Source organism: Pogoniulus pusillus, chromosome 9 (genome assembly GCF_015220805.1).
Source record: "Pogoniulus pusillus isolate bPogPus1 chromosome 9, bPogPus1.pri, whole genome shotgun sequence".
NCBI classification, from domain to species: Eukaryota; Metazoa; Chordata; class Aves; order Piciformes; family Lybiidae; genus Pogoniulus; species Pogoniulus pusillus.
The window spans coordinates 29359552-29386243 of record NC_087272.1 but is presented as its reverse complement, the minus strand read 5'-3'; the positions used below and the strand labels follow the sequence as shown (position 1 = coordinate 29386243).

Sequence of the window (26692 nt, the reverse complement as noted above, 5' to 3'; positions counted from 1 at the left end):
CATTGACATCCTACCCCAAGCAGCTGCTGGGGGAACAGCCTCCTACCAGGGGATAAGAAGAGCAGGTCTATGCCCTGGGTGGCGAGCAGGGCCTGTTACTGAGCTGTGATACCTGGGAAAAGAGACAGCTCTGGTGATTGTGCTCTCCAGCTCTGGCAGATTCCCCTAGCAACACAGTTTCTGTTGCTTCCTCAGTCAGCTGCAGCCATTCCTGGGGAAGTACAGGTCAGTGTGCTGCACTGTGCTGCACACAGTGCAAACCACAGGCAGTGAGTGGACATTATGGTGGAGAACTTTATTTTGAAACAGCTTTTCAGAACGCAGTAAGTAGCACACAACCTCCTGGTGCTCAGCATCCAGGAATCCCACTGAGACCATTCCAGAAGCCAGCAGAAGCTCCCTGGAAAGCCCTAGGCCAACTCACTCCATCTTCTGAACCCTGCCAAAAAGTGCCTGCTGTGCTGGCTTGCAAAGCAGCTCCACAGGCATAGACAGGCTATAAGGAGCAGGGCATCCCAGTGGCAGTTGGCCAGGAGAATGGTGCTATGTATGCTACAGCTCCAGCTGTGGTGAGCTGTCACTGTGTTGGAGTTAGCTGGGGCATTGAAATGATTTGGCACTTGCTAGAAATGCCTTCCCAAGCTAGAGAGCTGGACAGTGAGATCAGTTATGGAGCCAAGCAATTGTCATGGGTAGTGCTGCTCTCAGGAGAGCATGCTGGGCTTTAAACTCAAACTCCAAAGCCCTGTTTTATGCCTGTTTAAATACTCTGGTGAACACACTCCTTCAGGATGAGGGCAGCTTGATGGTACGGCCTCCTTTATCTGCCTGGCTTCCTCACCACCCTGCTTGCAGCTCTTCTGCACCCGCTGGCAGCAATCTGTGGTTTGTGGCCGGTGCTAGCATAGTCTCAGAAACCAAAATTGGAGACATGCTGGTGATGTGTGCAGACAAGAATGGGAAATATGGGATGTTGTGGGGGATAACTGACTCTGGACAGAGGGCCCCAGAGTAGCAGGCTTCCTGCAGACTGACGTGGTGACTAACAAAACCATAGAACAAGGAGGAACAAACAATGGGAAGTGCCCGTCTGGCCAAGGCCAAGCTGCGTGTCTTGCCTGACCGCTTCCGGCCCAGCACGCAGGGCTTGGCAGCTGAGCAGGAACCGTGGCTGCACGTGAGCAGGCGCTGCCCCAGGGCTCACTGCCGGAGCCCCTCGTACTCCTTGGGGTGTGTCCTGGCCGCTGCCGGTCTAAGTGCTTGGACAGGAGAAGGAGCCAGCAGAAGGGGTGCCACTGTGGCTTTGGCTTTGCTCTGATGCTGCAGTGTGGGGACAAAATACAAATGCACCTTGTGGAGAGAGAGTCGCTGGTTTGTCCAGCAGCTCGCTGCCCATCTGGGTCTGCATCTGTCAGCTCCTCAGCATCCCCCTCCTCAGCTGCATGACATCATGCTATGCCCATCCCTAGGCTCTGCCAGCTGCAGGTGAATGCTGCCTCTGACATGCTGCCTTCCCTGTACTGCCAGGGAATGGGGGATCTGCTTTCAGCTCTCCTGAGGATGCAGAACAGCAGAGCAAAGACTCAGGCTTGTCAAAGGCCATACCTGCTTGGTCTGGTGCCGCTCTGGTCGCTGGTCCTTGGTCTGGGCCTGCTGCCTGTGCAGAGGCTTGTACAGTACACTCTTCAGGTATTTGTAGAGATTGCTCTTCACGTGCAAGGGGTTATAAGCAACTTCCACTTCCAAGCTGTTCAAGGCACGCTGCTCAGAGAGAAAAAAGAACCTAGTGGGATTAACAGGCTGTGGGGGTTGCTTGGGTGTTTGTTGGGTTTAGTGTCAAGAATTTTTTTTGCAGGGGGTGTGGACCTTGACAACAGGTATTTGTGCAGGGCTCTCAGTGACTTACCTCTATAGGGCCAGAGACACTCTCAGCATGTTCACCAATCAGAGCTGGGAAGGTTGATGGCAGCAAGAGCTCTCTGACAGCGACTGCTTTGACAAGCAGTGTGGCAGAGTCAGAAGGAACAATGACATAGTAGGAATGCACCAGGATGTTCCAGTTTGGACTGGTGTTCTGTGGCTCACGTCTGGCCAAAAGCATCCACTTCCTTTCCTAAATGGCAAAAGCCAAAACCAGTGTGAAAAATAGGCAACAGCATTTTCACTGTAGGCCTGCTGGGCTCAGCTGCAGAGACATTCATACAAATCAGAATAACATTATTCTGCATTAAGGTTGAGGACACTACATTGTTTGTTTTAAAACTGAATGCAAGATAGTTCTGAAAAAAAAACAAACCAACAAAACCCAGCCCACACTCAGAACATCCATTTCTGCTCCACATCCCAAGCCCTGGTTAATTATTTTCACAGTTAAAGATGCATGTCTAACTCCAGCCCTGACTTTTGCACTTCATATCCCCAAACACTGGATTTCTGATAAGCAGAGAATCTTCTCTCAGGTGTGATGGACTGTAGCATCTTTCCAGTGGTGCACTGGCTGGAAGGATTTGCCAAGCCAACTCTGGCCTGTGGGATGAAGCTGCAGTTTTCCAAACATGCTTTCTGGTACAGACTAGATAGATCTCACAAGACGTGCTATAACTATTCCTTTCTATGGCAATCCTTCCCCATCAGACTGCAATGTGTACACACTCACCAGAAGACTATGACATAGAGCATGGAAGCTGTGCTGGTTTATCTCCAGTTCATCCCAGTCCAGCTGCCAGCAGCTTGTAGGCTTGATGATGAAAGGCAGGCCATAAAGTACAGACTCACAGACTCCCTCATACTTCAGAGCTCTGTAAATATACAGCTTGTGTTAGTGAAGCACAGTAAAGATTAAACCAGCAAGAAGGCTATACCAGGAGACGAAAAGCTTAAGTGGCTATGGCAGGATCAGCAGCAATATTACCACAAGCATGTGATGTCAGTATTGCTACCCCTGTCACTGCAGAAAGCCCAGCTGCAGTTTAAAGTTCTCTTGCTCTTGTGCCTGTGCAGACATCAGCATGCCAAGAAGCAAATCCAGTCTTCACGCATTGTGAGTGCAAACCAGGTTGTTAATCTGGCCCCTTGAGCAATAACATGCCCAGACAATTACATCTCTTCCTAACTGATTTTTACTGGGTCATGGTTATCCTTCACTTCAGCTGACATGCTTTGCTTCTGCACAGAGCCAACATTCCACCACAAACATATCTACAGACTTTACAGTGCTTGTCGCTGCCTGTCCACAGCACACTTACTGCTTTGTGACAGGACATCACTGACGAGATCCACTGCTTTGGCTGAGAGATGTTTACACACAATTACTGAGTGCTCTTCAACCACTGACAGGATGAGAATCATTTTAAGAGCAACTCTATAGTTCAGAAATGACACAGTTTTTTTCCTATGGGTAGAGCTCAGAAGAGAGGCTAGAGAGCATCACTCTTGCTATGCTCTGTGCTTCTCATAGACTGCTGGTGGGACAGCCAATAAATTCTTACAGGAAGTCACACAGCACCGTGAGGTTTTGCTTCCTTTTTAACTAGTCAACTAGTTAGCTCGGGCTCTGACATAGAATTAAGTGTTCTGGCCTTACTAGGTACTGAGAGAACAGAATTTTATGTGGAACAATGGCTGCAGTCTACACAACTTCACATTGTAGAGGAACAACTGTTGCATGACTAGCATCTGAGGTGTTTCATTCATAAAGTTCTAGTGTCAGGCTAGTACTGTTTCTGGCTCTGTCCTCGTGTCTGTGTGTATGGGATGTGCTGTAACCCTGAGGGTTATGGAGGTTGAGGGTATCCTATAGCAGAATTTTGCTCACTAGCACTTTGAGCTCCCCAGTACTTTACAGTGATGTTACAAAGTCCTAGCTGAAATGGCTCTTTCACCAGTCTTCCAGTCACCAAGTGCAAACCACCTAACATTTACTTTATAACTCGGAGTTTATACAGGGCTGTGGCTGGCCAGGCTGCCATCTGGCCGGGTGAGGTCATGTCTGTTGCTCTTATGCTGCCATCAACCGCTCCAGAAAGCAGAGCAGGGTCGAGTAACCTTTCCTGCAAGTCGCACTTGAGGCACACTACAAGAAGGAGATGAAGATGAAAATTAATTATAGCATCAGCAGCCACAGGACATGGCAGCAGCCTAAAAGTGTTTTAAGCAAATGGCCCCTCTCAGCCTCAGACAAAAGAAGCTACAAAGAGCTTTCAAAGTCACACAGAGACCTCACTTGGATCTCTAAATGTGAGGGAACACACTCATAAGACAGGCCTGGGTAATCTTCAAGGCTGTGTGATTTAGGAGTTCTCTGCAGAGGGGGAGAGAGAATGAAATACTTAGGGTGATCCTGGGTGCAGAGGCATGGCTGAAGCCTCCTGATGGAAGGAGGAGATGGAGGTGCTCTCTCTCTGTGCCATAGTCATGTAGCCATAGTTTAAACAACATCTCCAAGCTGATGACATTGTCCTCTATGGTTTGCACATCTATGTCCATTCCCAGGATTGCAAAATCTGCAGGAAATAAAAAGGTGAAAGAGCACAAATATTTTCAGCCACAGAAAAGAACATTATTTTTCATTTCCCACCATGCTGTGCCTCCTTAACCCCTCAAGAGCCTTCACACAAGAACTTGAATCAAGTTTTAGGTAATACCAAGAGATGCAGCAGTGCATGAAGTCTAACACTCTAAATGTGGCAAAGCCCCAGAGAAGTTCTCTGTGGTATAAACTTTTTGCTGTTCCTCCAGGCACAGTAGTTCCCACTCCCTTGAGTGACACATGTACAGAGAACAGTGGCATACATTGCACCAAAGCAAGCATTAGTGGCTGTCCTGCTGTCCAAAGGTTCCTGAGTACCCTGTCTTGTCTTTCACTCACCACTGATGCTGGGTTCTTCTGCTGGCATGCACTGCTCCACATCATCAGGCTCCAGAAAGTCTCTCTTCAAAACCTCAATGACTTCTATTCTTCGCAGACTCATAAGGTCTACATCTTTTAACTTCTTTTCCAACTGCTTTACCATTTCTTTGCTCGACTGGCCAGTCAAAATTGTGATCTGAAACACAAGTTGAAGTGTGAAAATCCTGCTTCTACCCTAACCTTCCCTTGATAGATGATGACGCCAGGTCTGTTTGAATAGCATAGATCCCACTATGGAGAGAGAAGAGAAATCTTGCCCAACTATCATCTGTTCAAAAGCAGTTTTAAAACCATTTTTCAAGCCTTGGTTTATATTTAAGCCAATATGAAATTGATTGCAAGTTTCACTGCAGGAACACCAGCACAGGTTTTGTGCCACTGCTGAAATAAGAAGACAGAACAATCCACAACTGTCTTATGTTAGAATCATAGAATGGTCTTGGTTGGAAAGGACCTCCAAAGGTTATCTAGTCCAACCCCCTCTGCAGTCAGCAGGGGCATCCTCAACTAGATCAGGTTGCCCTGAGCCCTGTTGAGCCTCACCTTGAATATCTCCAGGGATGGGGTCTCAGCTACCATCCTGGGCAACCTGTTCCAGCGTTCCACTGCTCTCATGGTAAAGAACTTGTTCCAAACATCCAATCTAAATCTACTCGTTTGAAGCTATTTCCCCTTATCCTATCACTACAGGCCTTTGTAAACAGTCTCTCTCCAGCCTTCTTGTAGCCTCCCCTTCAGGTACTGGAAGATCTTTATTAGGTCTCCTTGGAGCCTTCTCTTCTCCAGGCTGAACAACCCCAGCTTCCTCAGCCTGTCATTTTTGTGGGCCTCCTCTGGAACTGCTCCATCAGGTCCATGTCCTTCCTGTGTTGAGGGCTCCAGTACTGAAGCCAGTGCATCTGTGTATGTGTATGAGAGGCTCTGCCTGGGCCTTCCCAAGGGACAGCACTGCTTCTGTGTCAATTATAGTTCAAGTAGAATAGATTTGTCCTTTAAACTTAATGACTGAATGGGATTTTTTTGTTTGTTTGTTTCAAGTAATATGTAGCCTGTCCTAAAAAGATTTCCTAAAAGAGCAACTCCCACCTCCCAGTTTTGATGTAATATGAAGGGACTGCAAGGAGTTTCTTCACCATTGACAATCAGCAACAGTTTCTAGAAACACATCAGGCATGTTGACATCAGCTTTTACCCTGAAAGAGTACTCTGGTGAGAAAATTTCGAGTTCTGACCTTGCCTGAAATTTAGTGACAGTGAAGTACTGTGTCTCCTCAGCACATCAGCTCATTGCTCCAAAGGACTGTTTAATAACACTAAAGAATAACGTCTATTTTAGGTAAAGCTGTTAACAAATGTAGTAAATCTTCTCCAGATCTATGAGGTATTGGAGATGAAGTAGTAATTATCTCCTTTATGAATGGACAGAATTACATACAGGAACTGTGCTTGAGTTCAAGGGAGCAGAATCATCTAAAGTTGCTATTATTTTTTTACACAGCTGTAACTAGAGCATTTCCTACACTAGTATAGCTTAATTTCATGAAACCTTTAGGTTACATGATGCAGGCTCACATATACATGTGTGATATTCCTGACAGTGGATCACCATCCTGCTCAGGCAGAGGGGAGTGAGGGCTGAAGCTATTGGTGAATGGGGACTCCACCACTTCCCTGCCCAAGCTGTTTGAATGCCTGAGAACCCTTTCAGTAAACAAATTCTGCCTAACATCCAAGTTAAGCTTCCCTGGGCACAATTTGAGGCTATAATTGCTACTCCTCTTCACAGTGGACTAACTAGAAAATGCTTCAGAGAGACTTGGTCACCACACATGGTGTACCTGATACAGATGGAACAGCTGAATTCAACACGGTACATGTCTATTTTAACTGGCTTGTTAGGCAGGCTTCACTTCCAAGAAAGGATCTCTTTTTTCATTTCTTCAAAAGATGCTGTATCTGAGCAAAGACATTTGAATGCCTTCTGAGAAAATGAAACAACCCCCAAACTTACTCCACATAAAACCCATGCTTGTGATGAAAACAATGTCGGTCACTGAATTATGGGAAGCAGAAAGCTGCCTTTTACAGAAGCATGGCCTTTCTCTAAGGGTGCAGTACCCTTTGGCCTTTCTGTAATCACTAGCTCTTATTTTTCAAAAGAGACTTGAGAACTGTAGCTGCTCTGCTCACTTCCTGGCTCCTCTGATGCAGGAGCTTATTCACCCTTATGTGAGAGATCAAGGCCATCCCTTCAATGATGTTTAGGTCTGTGTAACACCTTTTCTTGGGGTTTGTGGAAGGCTAAATTTCATCCAGAGGTTACATGCATGCAGAAGGGGAAGGCTTGCTAGCTTGGGAAAAGGTCCTTTTTCCTTCAAATTCTCCTCACAACTAAACTTTGAGCTAAAGTTTCCTCTAGACAGGCAAGTACTATGTGTTGCTTGTTGGGAGCCCTCTGTACCCTCTCCAGCACATGCTAAAATGGAGTGCATGAACCCACTTTCGATGGACCGTGGACGTGCTTTCAAGCCAATAAGCACCTCTGTACAAACATCCTGTCTGCAGTGAAAACCCCAGACACTAACTGCAGAAAGTAACTGCAGGCTGAAAGGAAGATCATGCCCGTTAAGTGCTGTGTCTGCCTTTGACACAGTTCTGTGAAGTAATCAAAATAAAGCTGAAAAAGCATCCAGTCTTATATGGCTGGACATTTTTCTGTTCTGTGATGTCAGCCTCCATAAGGAACTCATGCCTGAACTTCCCTAGTTTCCATGAGCATTTGCTGCTTGAGGTTTTGGGAAGGTATTTTCTTAACTCCTCACTCCCTCACATGGACCTTAGATACCACACAGACCATATTACTGTGCTAACAAGTGGCAAGTCTGCTAGATGGTTCCCATTACCTTTCCAGTATTTTCTTACCTCAACATAACTATTTGTGGAGCCTCCTGCTGCTGTGTGTCTGCTGTATTGTTTGAACTGCTGCAATCCATCCTGCACAGCTTGCACCACTCCACCTGCTCCCTGTAGGAAGCAGCCTTCTCTTGGCAGCGAGCGGAGCTCCGATATGCAGGCTTGGATTCGTGCAAAGTTTTCTTTCACTTGCTGCAAAACAGCATGCCATGAAATTAAAAGGCTGGAAATGTCAGAGTGAGAATGTGAAAGTTACTATATGATGGCTGTCCCAAGGACAGCTGGTGTCACTCATTATGGTAAGAGTAGCACTGTAAATGCAATGACGATTAACTCTTCGTGTGCTACAGTGATGCTTTGTGTCACTAGCATGGATGGGAAGAGATTGGGCCACACTCTGTGCCTGCTGTGATGATTTACAGCGCCTCCAGTCCAGGGCTGTTGAACCCTTTTATCACATGTGTTACCACCTCTTTGAGCTTAGTATCACTTTATAGTGGTTACCTAAAGCCACAGAAAACAGTATATATATGAACCAAGCTGGTCAAGATCATAGTAGATTAGTCTCATACTCTTTCTCCACACAATATTAGTTAAGTATTAACATATACTGAATTATACTGAAGGTCTCTTCCAACCTCAACAGTTCTATGATTCTGTCACTTTACCCCTGTACTTAACACTGGAGAGGCCCCATGTCAAGTAATGGGTTCAGTTTTGGACTCCTCACTATAAGAAGGACACTGATGTGCTGGAAAGTGTCCAGATAAAGGCAATAAAGCTGGTGAAAGGTCTAGAGAACAAGTCTTATAAGCAGCAGCTGAGAGAACTGTTTAGTCTGGAGAATAGGAGGCTGAGGGGAGAGCTTCTCACCCTCTACAATTCCTTAAAAGAAGATTGTGGAGAGGTAGGGGTGAGTCCGTTCAAGTAACAAGTGATAGAAGAAGAGGAAACAACCTCAAATTGCACCAAGGGAAGTTTAAGTTTGATTTCAGGAAGAATTTATTTACTGAAAGGGTTGTCAGGCATCGGAACAGCCTGCCCAGGAAGATGGTGGAGTCACTCTCCCTGAAGGTATTAAAGAATTATGCAGATGTAGTGATTAGGAATATGGTTTAGTCAAGGACTTTTCAGTATTTGGCTAATGACTGGACTCAATCTTGAAGGTCTTTTCCAATTTAGGCAATTCTGTGATTCTGTGAAATATGCTAATTGTGCTTTAATGCTCACTTGCCATCTTCTCCCTTGTTGTCTTCCAAGGTCATCCACTTTCTTCCTGGTTTCTTTTTCTTCATCCTCCTGCCCACTCCAGGGAAGCTCTTTGGACTTGTTAAGAGTTAGACAAACAAGGGAGACTAGTAGGAACACAGAGCATAAACAGGTGTCCAGGAAAAGGGTAATTGTATACAACACTTCCCCATTCACTCTCCCAGCCTCTATTTTCAGCTCTGGGGCTTTCCTGACTTCATGTAACTTGGCTAATAAGGCAACCTTTAATATAGCTCTCTCTTGGTTGCTCACTGTGAGAAGCATCATGTCCCTAGATAGATCAGAAAGTCAGTGTGATGAGCAACATGGCCTCTTGAGACAGAGTAGCAAATCAAGAGTACAGAAGAAGCCATGGAGCCTTGATAGAAAGGCTGAAGAGGGCTGAAAAGGAAGATACATTTATCAGCTAGAGTAGAAAAACTGCTTCTGATTCTAGAAGCTGCAGAGGACCAGGTATCATGTATCAATATCTATTCAACATAGTCATCTTGCTACTCTTCACTGCTTCTAATAGAGAAATTAGGGTTCTGAAAAACAGCCTTCAGTGCCCCAGCACTTGTCTGAAGAGATAGCTCAGTAGCAGAGCATCCAGACAAAGCTGAGGAGACATGAGTTGTGGCTCACACCAGAGTTGTGCCCATCATCTGGATGCATGCTGCTGGTTCAAGCCCTTGAGTGTGAATTCTGCTGCTTTGGACAAGTCACAGAGAAAACCAGTATTATGGCAAAGGAGTTGATGCAGTTACAGCATCACTGAGTCCACTATTGGAATGCAGCATACAACAAAACAGAAGAGTAAATACACAGAAGAGCTTGGAAGTGCCTGTAAAAATGCCTTGTGGTTAAGAATAGTACATTGTTCTCTTTATTTAGCAGCTAGAAGTTTGATAAGGGACCTGCTGATATTTAGGGGATGTAAGTATAGAGTACAAGCAGGTTCTTCAATCTAGCCAAAACAGAAAGTACATTAGCAAGTCCCTGGAAGCTAAAGCAAATAAATGCAAATTAAAAACCAGCTGCAAGTTTCACAATGACAGAGGTTAACCACTGGAAGAAATTATCAACAGAAGTACTAGCATCTTTGGGCCAGAACTGGATGTCTTTAATGCTATATGGATACTTTAGTGAAATATAATAGCCTGCAACATGAAGGAAGCCAAAGAATGATCTGAGGATTCCTCTGTCTTTAAAAACTGTGATTATCAAAATGAGGAATTGTTGCTTAGATCAACAAGACAGAAGATCCACGCAATGAGACAAGTGGAGAGACTGTATCAAAGTGCAGTTGTGCTCTTGTACCACGATTACCAAACGAGACCTGAGGTTGCTGTCTGCCAGCTAAGTTGGATCAGTATCAGGGCATACTTAGGAACTACACGAGAAGGTAATTTGCCTTGTAAATTAACTTGGACATATTGCAAAATCACTGGAAATAGCCTTGCAACCTAGTGCATCATACAGTGACATACTAGGATCAATGACAAGTGAAGTCATCCTAGGAAGCAAAGCAGGCTCTGTTCTTAGAGCCCTTATCCAGAGTGATTTTACTGTATCTCCAGTGATATCCTCTTAAGTCATGCTTGTCATGTCACTTATAACCTATGCTACAAAATAGAGACCTCATGACCCACAGGCTTCATCTGCTAAATTATTGCTGACCTCGTTTTTTCCCCAGCTGGTCTCTACCTTTCCCAAGTTGTGAACACTTGACAAACTATTTCAGAATGTTTTCACCATTACTGAATAAAGTGGAAAGGCTACTAGTGTGTGGTTACACCAATGCAGTGTAAATGAAGAGTGCTCAGTATGACTGTTTGTATGAGTTCACAGATTCTTGTGAACTTTGTGATGCTTTGTAATGCCAAACTTTCATTGCATTGCTGCTAGTTATTCTCCATATGCATTTATTTGGCTGCATATCCCCAGATGAGTTAAGTACTTGCTCTTACTGACTTAGGTCTGTATGTTTAGGTGTGTAGCTGTGACGCTGAGGGACATGGTTTAGCAGTGGACTTGGCAGTGCTGCATTAATAATTGGACTCAATCACCTTAAAGGTCTTTTCCAACTTAAATGAATTTGTGACTCCATGATGTCAGTGTATTGCTAAAATTTCCTTTCCCCTTAAATGTCTGGATGTTCTCTCAGAGTGGTAATATCTGTGTATCCAACAGGTGTACAGACCATTTCAACAAACTGCAGGGCTGTGTTTGATAGTTTTGATGGCTTAGCAGTGCAGCTAGTGCAGGAAGTAGCACAGGGGAGGGAGAGCTGCAACAGGTGTTTTAAAAGGGAACAGCACAAAACCTGATTAAAGTACACAACCGACTTCACAGATCAAAACTATGACACCCCTCCTTTTAAACATCATTCTCCCACAAAATTCACTTCTTCCATGAAGTCTACAAAATTATGCTCTTTGTCAATGATTATTTTTAGATAGACATTTGTAGTAAGTCGTAACTTTCTTTACTGAAGTACAACACTGTGTTGTACTCCTGTTTGTCAGACCCCAAGAGAGGCAGTTGCAGGCATACCGTAAAGGGAAGCAGACACTCCTGCTGGTTCTGCACCAGGTAGAGGCTCAGCAGGGGAACGCGGCAGGGGCCTGTCAAACTGCAAGCCAAACAGAGCGTGTTTTCCAGAGCTTCAGAGAGCACAGAACAAGTGTTGGTCCAGGAAGGTGATGTGACATCCACAATGAGAATCCTTGATGGCTGCTGACAGTGGACTTTAGTAGCAGGAAATGTCCTCCGTGTTTCTGAGAGTAATTTTCTGGAAGTCATGTCTTCTGAACTTGGGTATTAGATGTTCACTTATCCACCTGCATCTGAACAGGAAAAAATAACAAATAATAACCATGAATGGGATCTTCTCTTTCCAATCCACTTGAAAGCAACCCGAGACAGAATTAAGACTCCTGCAGTCTCCTCCAAAGCAATCATTATGGTGAGACTCTGGAATGGGTTGCCCAGGGAGGTGGTTGAGGCCCCATCCCTGGAGGTGTTTAAGGCCAGGCTGGATGGGGCTCTGGCCAGCCTGATCTAGGGTGGGGTGTCCCTGCCCATGGCAGGGAGGTTGGAACTAGATGATCCTCGTGGTCCCTTCCAAGCCTCACTGATTCTATGATTCCATGATTCTATGTCTGGGAGGAGGGCCAGGAGGTAGCTTCTTCCCAGCCATGGGGACCCTGCCCACAGGGGACATGCCCGTGGCAGTCGCGATAGGCCTGTCAGCGCCCTGCCGTAGGGACGTGCCCGTGGCAGTCGCGATAGGCCTGTCAGCGCCCTGCCGTAGGGACGTGCCCGTGGCAGTCGCGATAGGCCTGTGAGCGCCCTGCCGTAGGGACGTGCCCGTGGCAGCCGCGATAGGCCTGTCAGCGCCCTGCCGTAGGGACGTGCCCGTGGCAGTCGCGATAGGCCTGTCAGCGCCCTGCCGTAGGGACGTGCCCGTGGCAGTCGCGATAGGCCTGTCAGCGCCCTGCCGTAGGGACGTGCCCGTGGCAGCCGCACTGAGCCCGGCAGACCCCCGCGCCAGTGACCTGCTGGTGACAGCTGTGCTGGGCTCGGGCCGGCCGAAGCGCTGGCCCAGGGCCCGTGCCGGCCTCCGAGTCAGCCGGCCTGGGCTGTGGTGCCAGGGGAGCCTTGCCCGGGCAAGGCGGCTGCCGCCGCTGCCGTTACCTGCTCGGCAATCCCGGCAGACGCGCACCCAGGGGGCCTACGGTCTCGGCTCTGGCCGGGGCCGGCTCGGGCAGCGGTGCGCAAGGCGGCTGTGCAGTCCCCCGGCTCGGGCAGCGGTGCGGGGCCAGGCTCCCCTCCCTGGCCGGGCGGCTCTGCAGTCCCCCGGCTCGGGCAGCGGTACGGGGCCAGGCTCCCCTCCCTGGCCGGGCGGCTGTGCAGTCCCCCGGCTCGGGCAGCGGTGCGGGGCCAGGCTGCCCTCCCTGGCCGGGCGGCTCTGCAGTCCCAAGCCGCAGCGGGATAGGTCCGCGCAGCCCCGGGCATGCACGGACACGCATGGGCCAATATGTACCAGCATGTGCGGGCAGGCAGGCATCGACAGGCAGGCATGGGCAGGCTGCAGGAGGAGCCCGTCAGGCTCCACAGCGGATGAAGAGGGAGTACCAGTGGGGCTGGAGTGTGCCTTTGCCCTCTCATCTGGTAGGAAGTAGATCCTTGCGGGAAAACCTGCATTTTTCAGAAGGGATTTTAGCGTAGTAATACGTGCTAAAGATCTCAGGTTAAAATCAGTAAAGATCCTTGCCATTTCAGAGCTTTTATGTACTAATCTATGCATTACATAGGTCAGTTAAACTATAAACTCCATAAAACTATAAACTAAACTAAGTGTTCTAAATTTATATCATGTTTAAAACCACAAACTAAAAGAAATATGCATTGACTACTACGTTCTGGTACCTCACAGACACGTTTCCCATCACCTTTACCGTAAGTATTAGTGTGAGGTTTTCAGATAGAGAAAAATGTCTCATTTTTATCTATTGAAGACTTGTATTCATTTATATGTAAAACAGATGTAATAATAAAACTCTCTCTTCTGTATTACATAGAGGCTTTTAGAATGTTTTAAAAATCCTAACTAGAGAGAGTCAGGGTTTTAAAATGTAAAAACAACTTCTGTATATATACATTTTAAAATAATGTTGCTTCATTTGTAGCTTCCTTTAATTAGGAAAAAAAATCAGAACAGAGCCATCTGTGCTTAGTGTGTTACATAGTAAGTCTAAGCAGATATTCTATGTATCTTAGATATTATAGGTAAGTGTAGACAGAGAACTAAGCCTAAATAGAGAACTAAGTCCAAGCAGCCTAAAATCTAATTGTAAGTGGGTATCTTTTTGGGCTTCTATTTAGACTTGGGTATGAATGTGACAATATATCAGATATTACATAAAATAGCACATATAATATTTATAAGTACGTTCCCTAGATACCTTCGTGTTTAAATAGAAACATAAGTGTATATGTTTCACTGTAGAAGGTTTCTGAAATGCTTGTAATTGCTATTCGTAGCAAGGATTTAAAACCTTCACCTTTAAGTATCTCTCTATCCCAGACAGAGAAACACTCAAGGTTGAGCATAAGCCCGATGAGGAGAGGCTGAGGGAGCTGGGATTGGTTAGCCTGGAGAAGAGGAGGCTCAGGGGTGACCTTATTGCTGTCTACAACTACCTGAGGGGTGGTTGTGGCCAGGGGGAGGTTGCTCTCTTCTCTCAGGTGGCCAGCGCCAGAACGAGAGGACACAGCCTCAGGCTGCACCAGGGGAGATTTAGGCTGGAGGTGAGGAGAAAGTTCTTCACTGAGAGAGTCATTGGACACTGGAATGGGCTGCCCGGGGAGGTGGTGGAGTCGCCGTCCCTGGAGCTGTTCAAGGCAGGATTGGACGTGGCACTTGGTGCCATGGTCTGGCCTTGAGCTCTGTGGTAAAGGGTTGGACTTGATGATCTGTGAGGTCTCTTCCAGCGTTGGTGATACTGTGATACTGTGAGATACTTGCAAAAGCTCCCAATTCTCCCCTTCCCTTTTTCCCATCCTGGTTTGGGGCCAAACGGGGACTTCGCCCCTGCAGGCAGCGGTACGGAAGCGCCCCCGGCGGCAGCGCCCCGCGTTGCTATGGCCGCGGAGCCGCGCGTCCCGGTGGGCTCGGCGCATGCGCCCTACGCACGCTCGTTGCTGGGCAGCAGAGCCACGCGTTGCTATGCTGCGGTAGCGCATGCGGCCTAGTGCGGCGTGCTCTTGCTCTCACTACTGCCGCCGTGTGGACGGTGAGGCACCGCTCGCCGCCAGACGCCGGTAAGGGCAGTCGTTCCTGCCGTGCCCGCTGGGTGCTGCCTACCGGTAAGGAAACGCTGCTGCTGTCGCACGCGTGCGGTACCAGCGACCGCCCGGCGACTAAAGCGCGGAGCTGGAACCCGGGACCAGGCGGATCTGGGCTCCGGCGCAGCTGGGACTCAGGCTGGGCAGCTGGGGCACCACAGGGTTAGAGTTAGTGTTTGTGACCCCGTTAGGGCTAGCGTTAGCGGTTAGGTTTAGGGTTAAGGCCCTAGAGCAGTCATTCTCACCTCTGTGCCAGGTAAGATCCTGGAGCACATACTCCCGGTTACTGTGCTGAGGTGCATGGAAAATAAGCACGTAACCATTGGCAGCCAGCATGGCTTTACAAAGGGCAAACTGTGCCTCACAAATCTGGTGGATAGGAACTGAAAAATAATGTGATCTTTTTTCTCCCACAAAGCAATGTCTCACTGACTTTACTACCATTTCACATTCATCATGCCAGTGTTATTACAGTAAGTTGTACAGAAGGAGACAAATGTTTTGATACAACTCTCGTTTTTTAACTCTAGAAAGTGTCACTGTTTTTTTTTTCTACACCGATTCACAACATTAAGTATAAAAATCTGAGGTCACATAGGTTGTATATAGTGCAGCCAAGAGTTAACTTGCAGTATTCAAAGCATCACAACACCACTCTCTAGTCGTTGAAGTTTTCAGAGTTTAGTGGGTTTGGTGTGTCCAGTTTTGGGCTTCCCAATTGAGAGAAGCAGGGTTCTGCTGGAGAGAGCTACGAGGATGATGGTGGGACTTCAACATCACTCCTATAAAGAGAGACTGAAAGACCTGGGACTGTTTAGTCCTGAGAAGTCTGAGAGAAGATCTTAACATCAGTAAATATGTGAGGGATGGGTGTCAGGATGAAGGTGCCAGTCGCTTTTTGGTGATGTCCAGTGACAGGACAAGGTACAATGGGTACAAACTAGAACACAGGAGGTTCCACCTCATTATGAGAAGACACTTCTCTACAATGAGGGTGATGGAGCATTGGAGCAGGCTGCCTGGAGAGGTTGTGGAGTCTCCTTCTCTGGAGGCTTCCAAAACCCACCTGGATGTGTTCCTATGTGGCCTGCCCTAGGTGATCCTGCTTTGGCAGGGAGGTGGACTTGTTGATCTCTGAAGGTCTCTTCCAACCCATAACATTCTCTGATTCTGTGAATTACATTCTTAGCTCCTCAATCTAAACCCTATGTCTCTTACAGTGAAACACACACTGAAAACACTAGCACCAGTGTTAGCTGTCAAGTTTATTTTTGGATGAAGTCATTTTTTTCCACTGTTCCTTAGTCAAAACCATATATTATGTACTGTTTTTTAAAAGCTATTTTGAGACATAGCATACAAGTACAAGCACTTGAATAAGCTGTAAAGTACAGATTCATAAATTCCTGTAATTTCTTCTAAAGATAAAATCTGATCTAATGCAGACTCATTCTATACCCCACAAAGCTTCAGTGTGAGGTTTGAATGCCGTTTCATTCATCATGCACATTTCATGTCACTTCATTTAAGCACATCATACAGCTATGCATTCTTCTATAATCACATAATAAGCTATGTGTCAGGCTGGTTTGAGTATAAAAATGACCTTTGTCATTTAAATTACCATATAATTAAGGAAAACCACATTGTGGTTGGGAGTTATCCCATTCATCTTTAGCTTTAAGTGCATATTTATTCTTCTGATTTTTACATCCTGAATGATGGACAATGTAAAATCCACAGCTATCATTTGCTTTGCAAAGTGTTTTCTTTAGTCTGCTATGTTGATCCACCACCATATGATGTATAAACAAAAATAAATGCAGTCGTTGAAACATGAAAACAAAATAACAGGGGAAAAAAAAACTTTTCCACTTAGATCATAGAATTCACACAACTTACTCAAGTACACAGCAGCTAAAGAGTTTTAAAAGAAAAGATTTTACTGCAAAGTTTAGCTCGTTTGTTGTCATGGTTTTCCCGGTTAGATGGAGTCAGTTAGGTCGTTGTCTGGTGCAACACAACTAAATTGGTGTCAGCTGTTGTTCTTTGAGGATAATTTGACTTCTGCAGAGGTGTAGGTAGCAGTAGTTCCTATTTTGTCTGAAACCTTTGGGACTCAGCAGGCAAGCTGAACAGAAGGCTTTGACTTTGTTTGTCTTTTGTTAGTTTGGAAACTGATGCTGCTTGGAGGGGAGAAAAAAATGAGCTGAGGCCCAAAGTGCTGCTGTTGCTCTCCTTAGTGAAGTACCAGCTTGAGAGAGCCACTCATTCTTAAGGCTTTGTTGTTGAATTCTTCTGCTCTGTCTGAATTGTTGCAAGTTTGACGTTAATGCACGTTTTAAAAATTCAGAACTCAACTGAAGATTATTTTCTACATCACATTGCTGAAGCTTAATGTCACTTTGTTTTTTGTCTATTCAGAAAGTTCTGAAATCTTCTGCAGCATCACCAACTCCCACTTTAGCCTTTCAGATTCCAAGGACAGATTTCTTCAATTGCTCCTACAGCTATTTTAGTTTCAGCTAAAATTAAGTGTAACATTTTGCCCTTGAATGAGCCTATGATGAGTATCATTTACTGCAGGTGAAGGCCCATCAAGTAAAAATCGCATCGCTTAGCTCAAACCTGAAGAGGATGCTAAAGAGCAGTTCCTGCTTGTTTTGGCGTTCACAGAATCACCATGATCTGTGGCCTTCTGTACTTTCTCACTCTGGCCAGGCTGACTGTTCAGTTCCTGGTAAATCAGCTCCAAATCTGACTCAGTGATAGCTGCTCACTTTGTGCTTGCTCTGCGGCTGTCTTAATCACAACGTACATGTACAAGCAGTCATTTTAACTCTTTCGAATATAAACACAAAAGAAATGGGCAGCTGGCAGAAAGAACTGGAGCACTAGCAGGAACTTCTGCAGAAAGAATACCAGCAGCAAAAAGTAACAGATCAGGAGGAGTAAATGGGATGAGAATGGATTGTGTGTTCTGGGAGAAGGGGAGGGTGGGTATGCTTAGATAAGGTTCCTAAAAGGCCATTTAGAAGTGTGTCTGAGGAATAGTGAGGACGTTTTCTGTAGTGCATTTGAAGGGAAAAAAAGGAGATTCTTAAACCCAGAACAGGACAGAATCTTTATTTTCTGGAAGATTCTTTGGAAAACTGAAAGAGGACACAAGTGCACCAGAAGGCAAGAATGTTTTAGTACATGATACAGTACTACAAACTACTAGGGTCTGAGGAGAGTTACTTCTATAAATCTAAATGCATAAGACATACCATGATGGTGTGTTTTAGCAGCATTGCATGGAAGTTTTTTCCTTGTTTCCACTCTTCAAATTAGTGTCTGGGTGTTATGTGGTGCAAACACATGGAGAGCTGAGAGACTCTGGAGGTGAAGGAGTGGTGTTTGGAATTTAAGCTGGGAAAGGAAGAGGAAAGGTGGTTCATTCAATTTTACATATAGTTTGTTTATTTATTTATTCTTTTATTTTCTTCAGTATCCAACTCAGTAACTAAAAGTTTAGATAAATTGACAATAACTACCTTAAGTTAAATTCCCCAAGTCAAAACTGGTTTTGCTTGGAACAAAGGAGTTGAGGATTTCTTTGTAATGAATGCAATGTCAAAAACTACTGGGAAATGCTGATGACTTAGCTAGCTGCTCCGTTCTCAAGTAGACCTCCCTGTCAGAACAGCCTCAGCAGCTGATTTTCTTGAACAATTCCACCTGAGTTTTTCCATCCCTACCAGCCCACCTTATATTTTCACTCCTGCTCACTTTGGCCTCACAATCCAGTGTGGCACTTGAACCTAATGAACAATTTTGGAAGGCTTACATTGCCACTATTATCAGTTGCTCAAAACTCCACCGTTGACATCGCTTGTGCTCATTATTTAGCTCATTACAGGAGAAGTGAAGGCTCCTATTGTGGCCTTCCAGTATCTGAAGGGGGCCTACAGAAAGACTGGTAAGGGACTTTGTAGGGTGTCAAGTAGGAATAGGACTAGGGGCAATGGAGCAAGTGGGCAGATTCAGATTGGATGTTAAGAAGAAGTTCTTCACCGTGAAGTTGATGAGACACTGAAACAGGTTGCCCAGGGAGGTTATGGAAGCCCCATCCCTGAAGGTCTTTATGACCAGGCTAGATGGGTCTCTGAGCAACCTATCTAATGTGAAGTGTCCTTGCCCCTGGCAGGGGGGGTGGAACTGGATGACCCTTGAGGTCCCTTCCAGCCCTGGCAATTCTGTTATTCTATGGATATATCATGAATAATTATTTTCTGTACTCTCCACAACTTCATTAAAATGGCCTACAATTTCTTATGCATTCTAAGAATTGCTTTTTGCCTAAAAAAAAGTACTGTGTCCAGTTCTGGGCCCTTCAATTCAAGAGAGATGTTGAGGTGCTGGAACATGTCCAGAGAAGGGCAACAAAGCTGGTGAGAGGCCTGGAACACAAACCCTATGAGGAGAGGCTGAGGGAGATGGGGTTGTTTAGCCTGGAGAAGAGGAGGCTCAGGGGTGACCTCATTGCTGTCTACAACTACCGAAAGGGAGGCTGTAGCCAGGTGGAGGTTGGTCTCTTCTCCCAGACAACCAGCAATAGAACAAGGGGACACAGTCTCAAGTTGTGCTGGGGAAAGTACAGGCTGGATGTTAAGAGGAAGTTGTTGCCAGAGAGAGTGATTGGCATTGGAATGGGCTGCCCAGGGAGGTGGTGGAGTCACTGTCCCTGGAGGTGTTCAAGCAAAGCCTGGCTGAGGCACTTAGTGCCATGGTCTAGTTGACTGGCTAGGGCTGGGTGCTAGGTTGGACTGGATGATCTTGGATGTCTCTCCCAACCTGCTTGATTCTATGATTCTGTGATTATTCTATGATTCTAAAAAAGGCAAAATACTGAGGCAACAAAAAGTATTAGAGTCAAATATATGTTTTAATGTTCATCTTGGCATAAAAGCAGAAGGGATTTGTCGTGTTTGTTATTTCACAAGCAAGCTTACCATGTAAATTGCAGCAGTGGTATAGCTGTCAGCTGTCTCCCTCTACTGATTCCTATGCCTGAGTCTACCTGTCAAATCTTCCAATGCAGTAAAAATGCGTAAGACATGGAAATGACAGAATTTAAATGTAAAGCCAGTGAAGGAAGGAGGTTTGGGTGTCTCAATTCAGAGCTATATTTAAAGCTGCTTTCTGGAACTAAGAAGTTTTCCACACTTTTCTTGCAGCAGCCTATCCTCTAGTTGTACTTTCTATAAGCCACTGCACCCTTTTTACTCCCCAGTGAAATATTTTGTAAGGCTTCTTTGTCTTCCTAGTAAAATGTTAATTTCACTGTAAAACTGAATTCTATTTATTGCTGAGTATGGACTGAACTCAGCTCGAGCTAAGCATGAACTCAGAACAAAACAGGTAATTTTATTGGCAGTCTTGTTTCTAAATGTTTGATAAGGGACATCATTGTCGAGTTTGGCTAACATCTGTTCCTTCACTATCTGCATTCCTTAAATACATTATTTTAAAACAACCAAACCACACAAAACACCAAATACAAAGAAGCAAAACAAAGAAACAAACCATAACAAAAAAACAACGCACACACACAACCCCACAGCACACCACCCCCACCCTCCCCCAACAACCATCTTAAAGATGAGAAGGATCTGTCCAAGCTGACAAAGCAGTCACATACTCACTCCATGTTGGGTTTCCTCTTCAGAAACGAGCATTTTGTCCAGTCTGGGTATCTGGATTTCGGGCAGCAGAGGGAGTCTCTCATTCAGTGGAGCCCCATTCAGTTCCCTTCATTTACTCTCAAGCTTTGTGTTTTGGGGATAATTGATTTAAAGGTCAACGCCAGCAAACCAAAGAAGGGATATCAGGCAGAATGTTTTCTCTTTCTCTTTACTCAAGAGGGATGGAAAACTAAGATCTTTTGCCATCTAATTGTCACTAATGTTTTCTTCCAAAAAGAAGAAAAATGTTAATCCACTCTTATCTTCCCTCATCTCAGCATTGGTTTGCAAAGGCCTTGAATGTTTTCAACAAGAGGTAGTAAAGATTTGGCTGCAGAAGACAGGGATTTTTTTTTCCAGGACATGAAACAGCAAGTCTAGCAAATAATGGCTATTTCCACCCCAACTCTTTGCACTGTTGCCTCTATCTATGTACTGTTGCCATTAGTATTGAGAGAGCCATTGTTCATTGTAAGAAAATATAAAAGAACATCATTATAAGTTCAGATTTCTCTAGTGGCTTTCTGGAGGGGTTTTGATCAATGCAGAAGGACTGTCTGAAAAGAGAAACATTTTCCAAGAGAATGTATTACACAGAAAGAGAATGCCCTGACACTGAAAGAAACTTGGGGGGTGGGGAGGGAAGTACCTACCAGTAGGCTAGACAAAGGGCACAGGTCGAGGCCTTTTGTTTGAAAGCACTGATTAATGTGAGGTCCTGTTACCTGCTATAATCATCGTTTTGTTCAGAGTGAAAGGTTTCCTACATTCCTAATTTGTCTTAGGGATAGTAAAAGAAAAAATCCTGCCTACCTCGGTCCAAGGGTGAGACAGTTTCATTTTGTCTTCAGTTCAAAGTGATGGATTCAAAGGATGCAGGTTGCTGCAGAAATGCTGAGTGATTCCCTGGAAAAGCAGCCCCTGCAGCTCACCTCACATCACGCAACTGTTTATCTTGATAAAGAGGGACATTTAGATTGTTTCTTAAATAAAGTGTCACTGTGGCAAAGTTAGCAAGAACTGTTAAACTCTGATAGAGAAGGATCACTCCTTATATGCACATGATATTAAGAGGCTAGGTGGTTGCACAAATTAAGTCTCTGGCCTTGATTTTTCACTGTGAAATGTAAAACATGCTGGCAAGTTCTGCTTCCTGACTGGATAGGGCTGGGGGATAGGTTGGTCTGGATGATCTTTGAGGTCTCTTCCAACCTGGTTGATTCTATGTTTCTATGATCAAGTTCCTAATGCTCTTTTCACTGAAAACTATAAGAAATGTCTAGCTGATGAAAATGGGACTTACACAGACATTTTGGAGGAGGGTGGGGATGGGAAGGGCATTTTAGTATCTTTCTCCAAAGGTGGAATAGAAAAAGGCAGACCAGAACCACAGAGTTAAGGTGGAAGAGACCTTTAAGATCATCAGGTCCAACTGTTAACCTAGAACTGCCAAGTCCACTACACCATGTCCCTCAGAACCACATCTACACAATTTGAAATTCACTCAAGGATGATGACTCCACCACTGCCTTGGGCAGCCTGTTCCAGGGCTTGGCAACCCTTTCAGGGAAGAATTTTTTCCTAATCATGCAGAATGACAGAATGATAGGGGTGGGAAGGGACTTGAGAAGATCACCTAGTCCAACCCCTTTACTAAAGCAGGCATCCCTAAATCAGGTTGTGCAGGAATACGTGCCAGTGGTTTTTGCAAGTCTGCAGTGCAGGAGACTCTACAACCTTCCTGGGCAGCCTCCTCCAGGGTTCTGGCACACTCAAAGTAGATTCTCCTTAAATGCAACTGAAACCTCCTTCAAGTGTATAAACTAATGTAGGATAAATACAGGGTACAGGAAGTAAATTACAGCAAAAGAGTCTACTGATTTTAGACAGTAAAATCAATACTCAATTTTTGTTCATTCCAACAGCAATGAGGTACATTTTAACTAATTTTAGTAGAAGGAGTCATTGACACTAGGAATTTGTCATGTCAAGGGTGGGAAACTTTGGAGCTGACACTGACAACATACTCAGCAAATATTTTCCCCCAAAATTTACCTTGGTTAAGTGAAGGTATGTTGCCCCATGTCATACAGCCTCCCAGTTCCTGAGCACTACGCCCTAAAATGGAAACCCTGATGTTGATAGGCTGAAGGAGCTGGGCCTGGAGAAGAGAAGGCTCTGGGGAGACCTAACAGCAGCCTTCCAGTACCTGAAAGTGGGCTACAAGAAGACTGCAGAGGGACCATTTGCAGAGGCCTGCAGTGACAAGACAAGGGTCAATGGTTTGAAATGAGAGAAGAGGAGATTTAGATTGGATTTTAGGAACTATTCCTGTACCATGAGTGTGCTGGAACACTGCAACAGGTTGCCCAGGGACATAGCTCCTTTCCAGGTGAGGCTGGACAAGGCTCTGAGCAGCCTGATCTAGTGGGTGATGTCCTTGCTGCCTGCAGTGGGCTTGGACTAGATGACCTTAGTTGGACCCTTCCAACTCAAACCTTTCTATGATTTTATTAAACAACAAAATATTGGAACTCAGAGATGGTGTGGAGTGGTTGGCTTCTGGGCTGTAGTGAAGTACAGAAATTCTATTACTCACAAAGCATGTATACCATCTGCCACCCAATGCAAGCATGCAGCAAAAAAACTAATTCCCTAAAAGGTATTCTAGTTTAACACCACAGGAAGAGTCAAGAAAGAGTACAGTCTTGGACAGAGTTCACAGGTTGTGAGACCATTAGCCCTGCCTGCGCTGAAGGGAAAATATGAGAGTCCCTTCACAAATCCATAGCAGATTACAGTGAAAAAAACTTTCATCTCCATTTTTATTTATCCTAGAAAAAGCCATGAACATCATTGTTATTTGGAAAGGCATGTAACATTTTGCCTGTGAACTAGCAAACCAGGCAGAAATCAAGAGAACAAGAAGACTTGAAACAAGTAAATATAGAGTCAAGTTTGTTTTGAGTCAGTCACCTTTACCTGCTCTCCTTCAGCAGGTCTCCTACAGCCCTTCTGCACTTCTGATCAAATAAAGAATAAGCTGTTTAATTTATAGTAATGGTAAATGTCAACATTCCCAGAGGCCAAACCCTCAACAAGTACCTTCAGTACCAAGTACAATGTAAATTGTATGCTAAGGGCAGTCTCTGTTCCTCACCTTACATCTCAGGCTGCCAATTAAGGTAAGATTGCTAAGCATTTATTGATCTGACAAATCAAGTGAAGTATTGCTGATATTTTATGCAATACTTTGACTTTCCTCTATTGTCCTTTTAAACTAAGCTATAAAGTGTGACCGTCCTCAACTAGACCGGGTTGCCCCATCAAGCCTCACCCAGGGAAGGGGCCTCAACCACCTTCCTGGGCATGCTAAAATGTATGTTTCTCACACAGATGATGTTTTATTCAACTATTTATCAGCTCTGGGCTTTCTCATACACACTACAGACTTGTATGGAAGATCTCTTCACGTCCTGCAAATCTACATAGTCATTTGAATGAGAATTTACCCCTGCTTTGCCAGCTTGCAACACCAAAGAAATCACTTTGGTCATCCACAGCACACACTTGTTAGCACTCAGCTTGTTGTCTTGGGTTCAAATGCAGGTTCCCAGAGACTCTTATAAATTTGGTAGACCCAATGACAATTTATAGGATTTATAGAGTTTATAGAGTGCCCTCCCCTCCTCCCCCTCCTTTCCCCAAAAGACAGGGAGAGAGATAAGAGGTAGGGACACCCCCAATAAATCAATCTCACTCGATTTGGAAGTTAAAAAGGAAAAGTTTAACAATAACTTAGAAAAAAAGGGATTGGAGGTAGGGGAGTTTACAAAGGATGAGGAAGGGAAAACAGCAAAATACAAAACAGGGATGGATACAACCCGAGTAGTGTGATGGTGTCTCTGCCTCGTGGCTGGTATGCAGTATCAGTGTGTGTGTGTGTGATCATGAAACGCAGGTAGAGGAGGAACGAGCAAGAGGGCGAAAAGAGGAAGAGACAGGAGAACTCCTGTCTTTTATACCACAGGAAGTGGGGGGAGTGGGCTAACCATCACCTGGAGTGTGGCCCACCCCTGAGGAGGGGCCGAGACCCCTAGGGTCAGGTTCAGGGTCACTCCCCCAGGAGTGTTAACCCTATACATTCCACCCCTTGGTTAGACCACTTCCACCTTCCTAAGAACAGTCTTCTTCTCCAAAGATGGGAAAAGTGTCCATGGGTTAAGAGTTCGTGAAGTCCTTCTTGGTCCCCGGCTGTATCTCAAGGCGATGTGCTCCTCTGGCCCGGTGCAGGTTGCTGAGATGTGAGCAGGGCAGGAACGGAGGAAAAGTCAGTGAAACAGGAACAGTTCTTGTTGGAACTCAGGAAAGTCTTTTTCCTCTGTGAAGAAAAAAAACATCAGGAACACTCTCTCTTGGTGTCTGGCATCAGGGGAACAGGTGTAGATGAGATGGCTGTAGACATCCTCTGGAGGGAAGTCAGGAACAGTCTCTCACTGCAGGGCATCAGTGACGAATCAGATGCAGGGTTCTGGTTGGACGCCGTGGTGTGATGCGATGTTGTAGGACTCTGGATAGCTGCTGCTGTGATGTAGGTTCTGTTGGACGCCGTGTAGTGGTGAGGGTATAACTACAAAAACAACTTGTAACCCCTTATGAACTATAATACAAGTATTGCACAACTATGATACAAGTATTGCACAACTATGATACAACTATTATACAACTATAATACAAGATAACCTGAAAGTATCTGGAACACATGGAATCAACTCTGAGATTTCAAAACCTTTTCAGCTAAAGAGAGGTTTCTCTGAGGGACACACTCGATAACACCAGTTTCCATCATCACCCAGTATGTGTGACCAGGACCCTCTGCAGATACCACCCCTTTGATGGGTTTTCCCCCACCAGAGGCAGGAGCAACCCACACAGTCTTTCCCAGTAGATTCCTTTCACAGACTACAGGAACTCCATCTCCCTCAACTGTGGGCAGTAGGGCAGACTGAGCAGGACCAGCTCTGTTAACTGATCCCCTGCTATTCACCAGCCAAGTGGCTTCTGCAAGGTGCTTCTCCCAGTTTCTGAGAGTTCCACCTCCCATAGCCTTCAGGGTGGTTTTCAGCAGGCCATTGTGTCGCTCAATCTTTCCTGCAGCTTGTGGGTAGTATGGGATGTGATAAACCCATTCTATCCCATGCTCTTTTGCCCAGTTGCTTACAAGGTGGTTCTTGAAATGGGTCCCATTGTCTGACTCAATTCTCTCTGGGGTACCATGTCTCCACAGGATGTGGCTCTGCAGACCCAGAATGGTGTTACGGGCAGTAGCATGAGGTACTGGGTAGGTTTCCAGCCACCCCGTGCTTCCCTCCACCATGGTTAACACATACTGCTTGCCACTGCGAGACCGAGGCAGAGTGATGTAATCAATCTGCCAGGCCTCCCCATACCTGTACTTTGACCACCTTCCCCCGTACCACAAAGGCTTCATGCGCTTAGCTTGCTTTATGGTGGCACAGATGTCACATTCATGGATAACCTGAGTTATGGCCTCCATGGATATGTCCACGGATCTGTCTCGGGCCCATTGGTATGTGGCATCTCTTCCTTGGTGACCAGAAGAGTCATGTGCCCACCGAGCTAAGAACAGTTCACCTTTGTGCTTCCAGTCCAGGTCAATCTGGCAGATGTGGGCAGCCTGGTCAGCTTGGTGGTTATGCTGCTGCTCTTCAGTGGCTCTGCTCTTTGGGATGTGAGCACTGATGTGTCGGATTTTAACTGGCAGTTTGTCCAGGCGTGCAGAAATGTCTTGCCAGAGATCAGCAGCCCAAATAGGCTTCCCTTTTCTCTGCCAATCATTTCTCTTCCACTCCTTCAGCCACCCCCATAAGGCATTTGCTACCATCCATGAGTCGGTGTAGATGTATAGCATTGGCCACTGCTCTCGTTCTGCAATGTCCAGGGCCAGCTGGATGGCTTTCACCTCAGCATACTGGCTGGATTCGCCTTCTCCATCTCTTGCCTCTGCAACCCTGCGTGTGGG

The 26692-nt window shown here is 45.6% G+C and overlaps 1 protein-coding gene across 1 annotated transcript; it reads right to left on the bottom strand.

Moving 5' to 3' along the window:
- Positions 1 to 276: 276 nt before the first annotated feature.
- M1AP (meiosis 1 associated protein) lies at positions 277 to 12964 on the bottom strand. The gene is made up of 10 exons (XM_064149400.1): positions 12770 to 12964; positions 11627 to 11919; positions 7832 to 8014; positions 4868 to 5045; positions 4329 to 4502; positions 3922 to 4072; positions 2657 to 2798; positions 1907 to 2113; positions 1606 to 1761; positions 277 to 1320 (listed from the first exon to the last, which is right to left on the bottom strand). The coding sequence occupies exons 2-10, from the start codon at positions 11873 to 11875 to the stop codon at positions 1201 to 1203; spliced, it is 1560 nt and encodes a 519-aa protein (XP_064005470.1). The 5' UTR covers positions 11876 to 11919; positions 12770 to 12964; the 3' UTR covers positions 277 to 1200.
- Positions 12965 to 26692: the final 13728 nt, after the last annotated feature.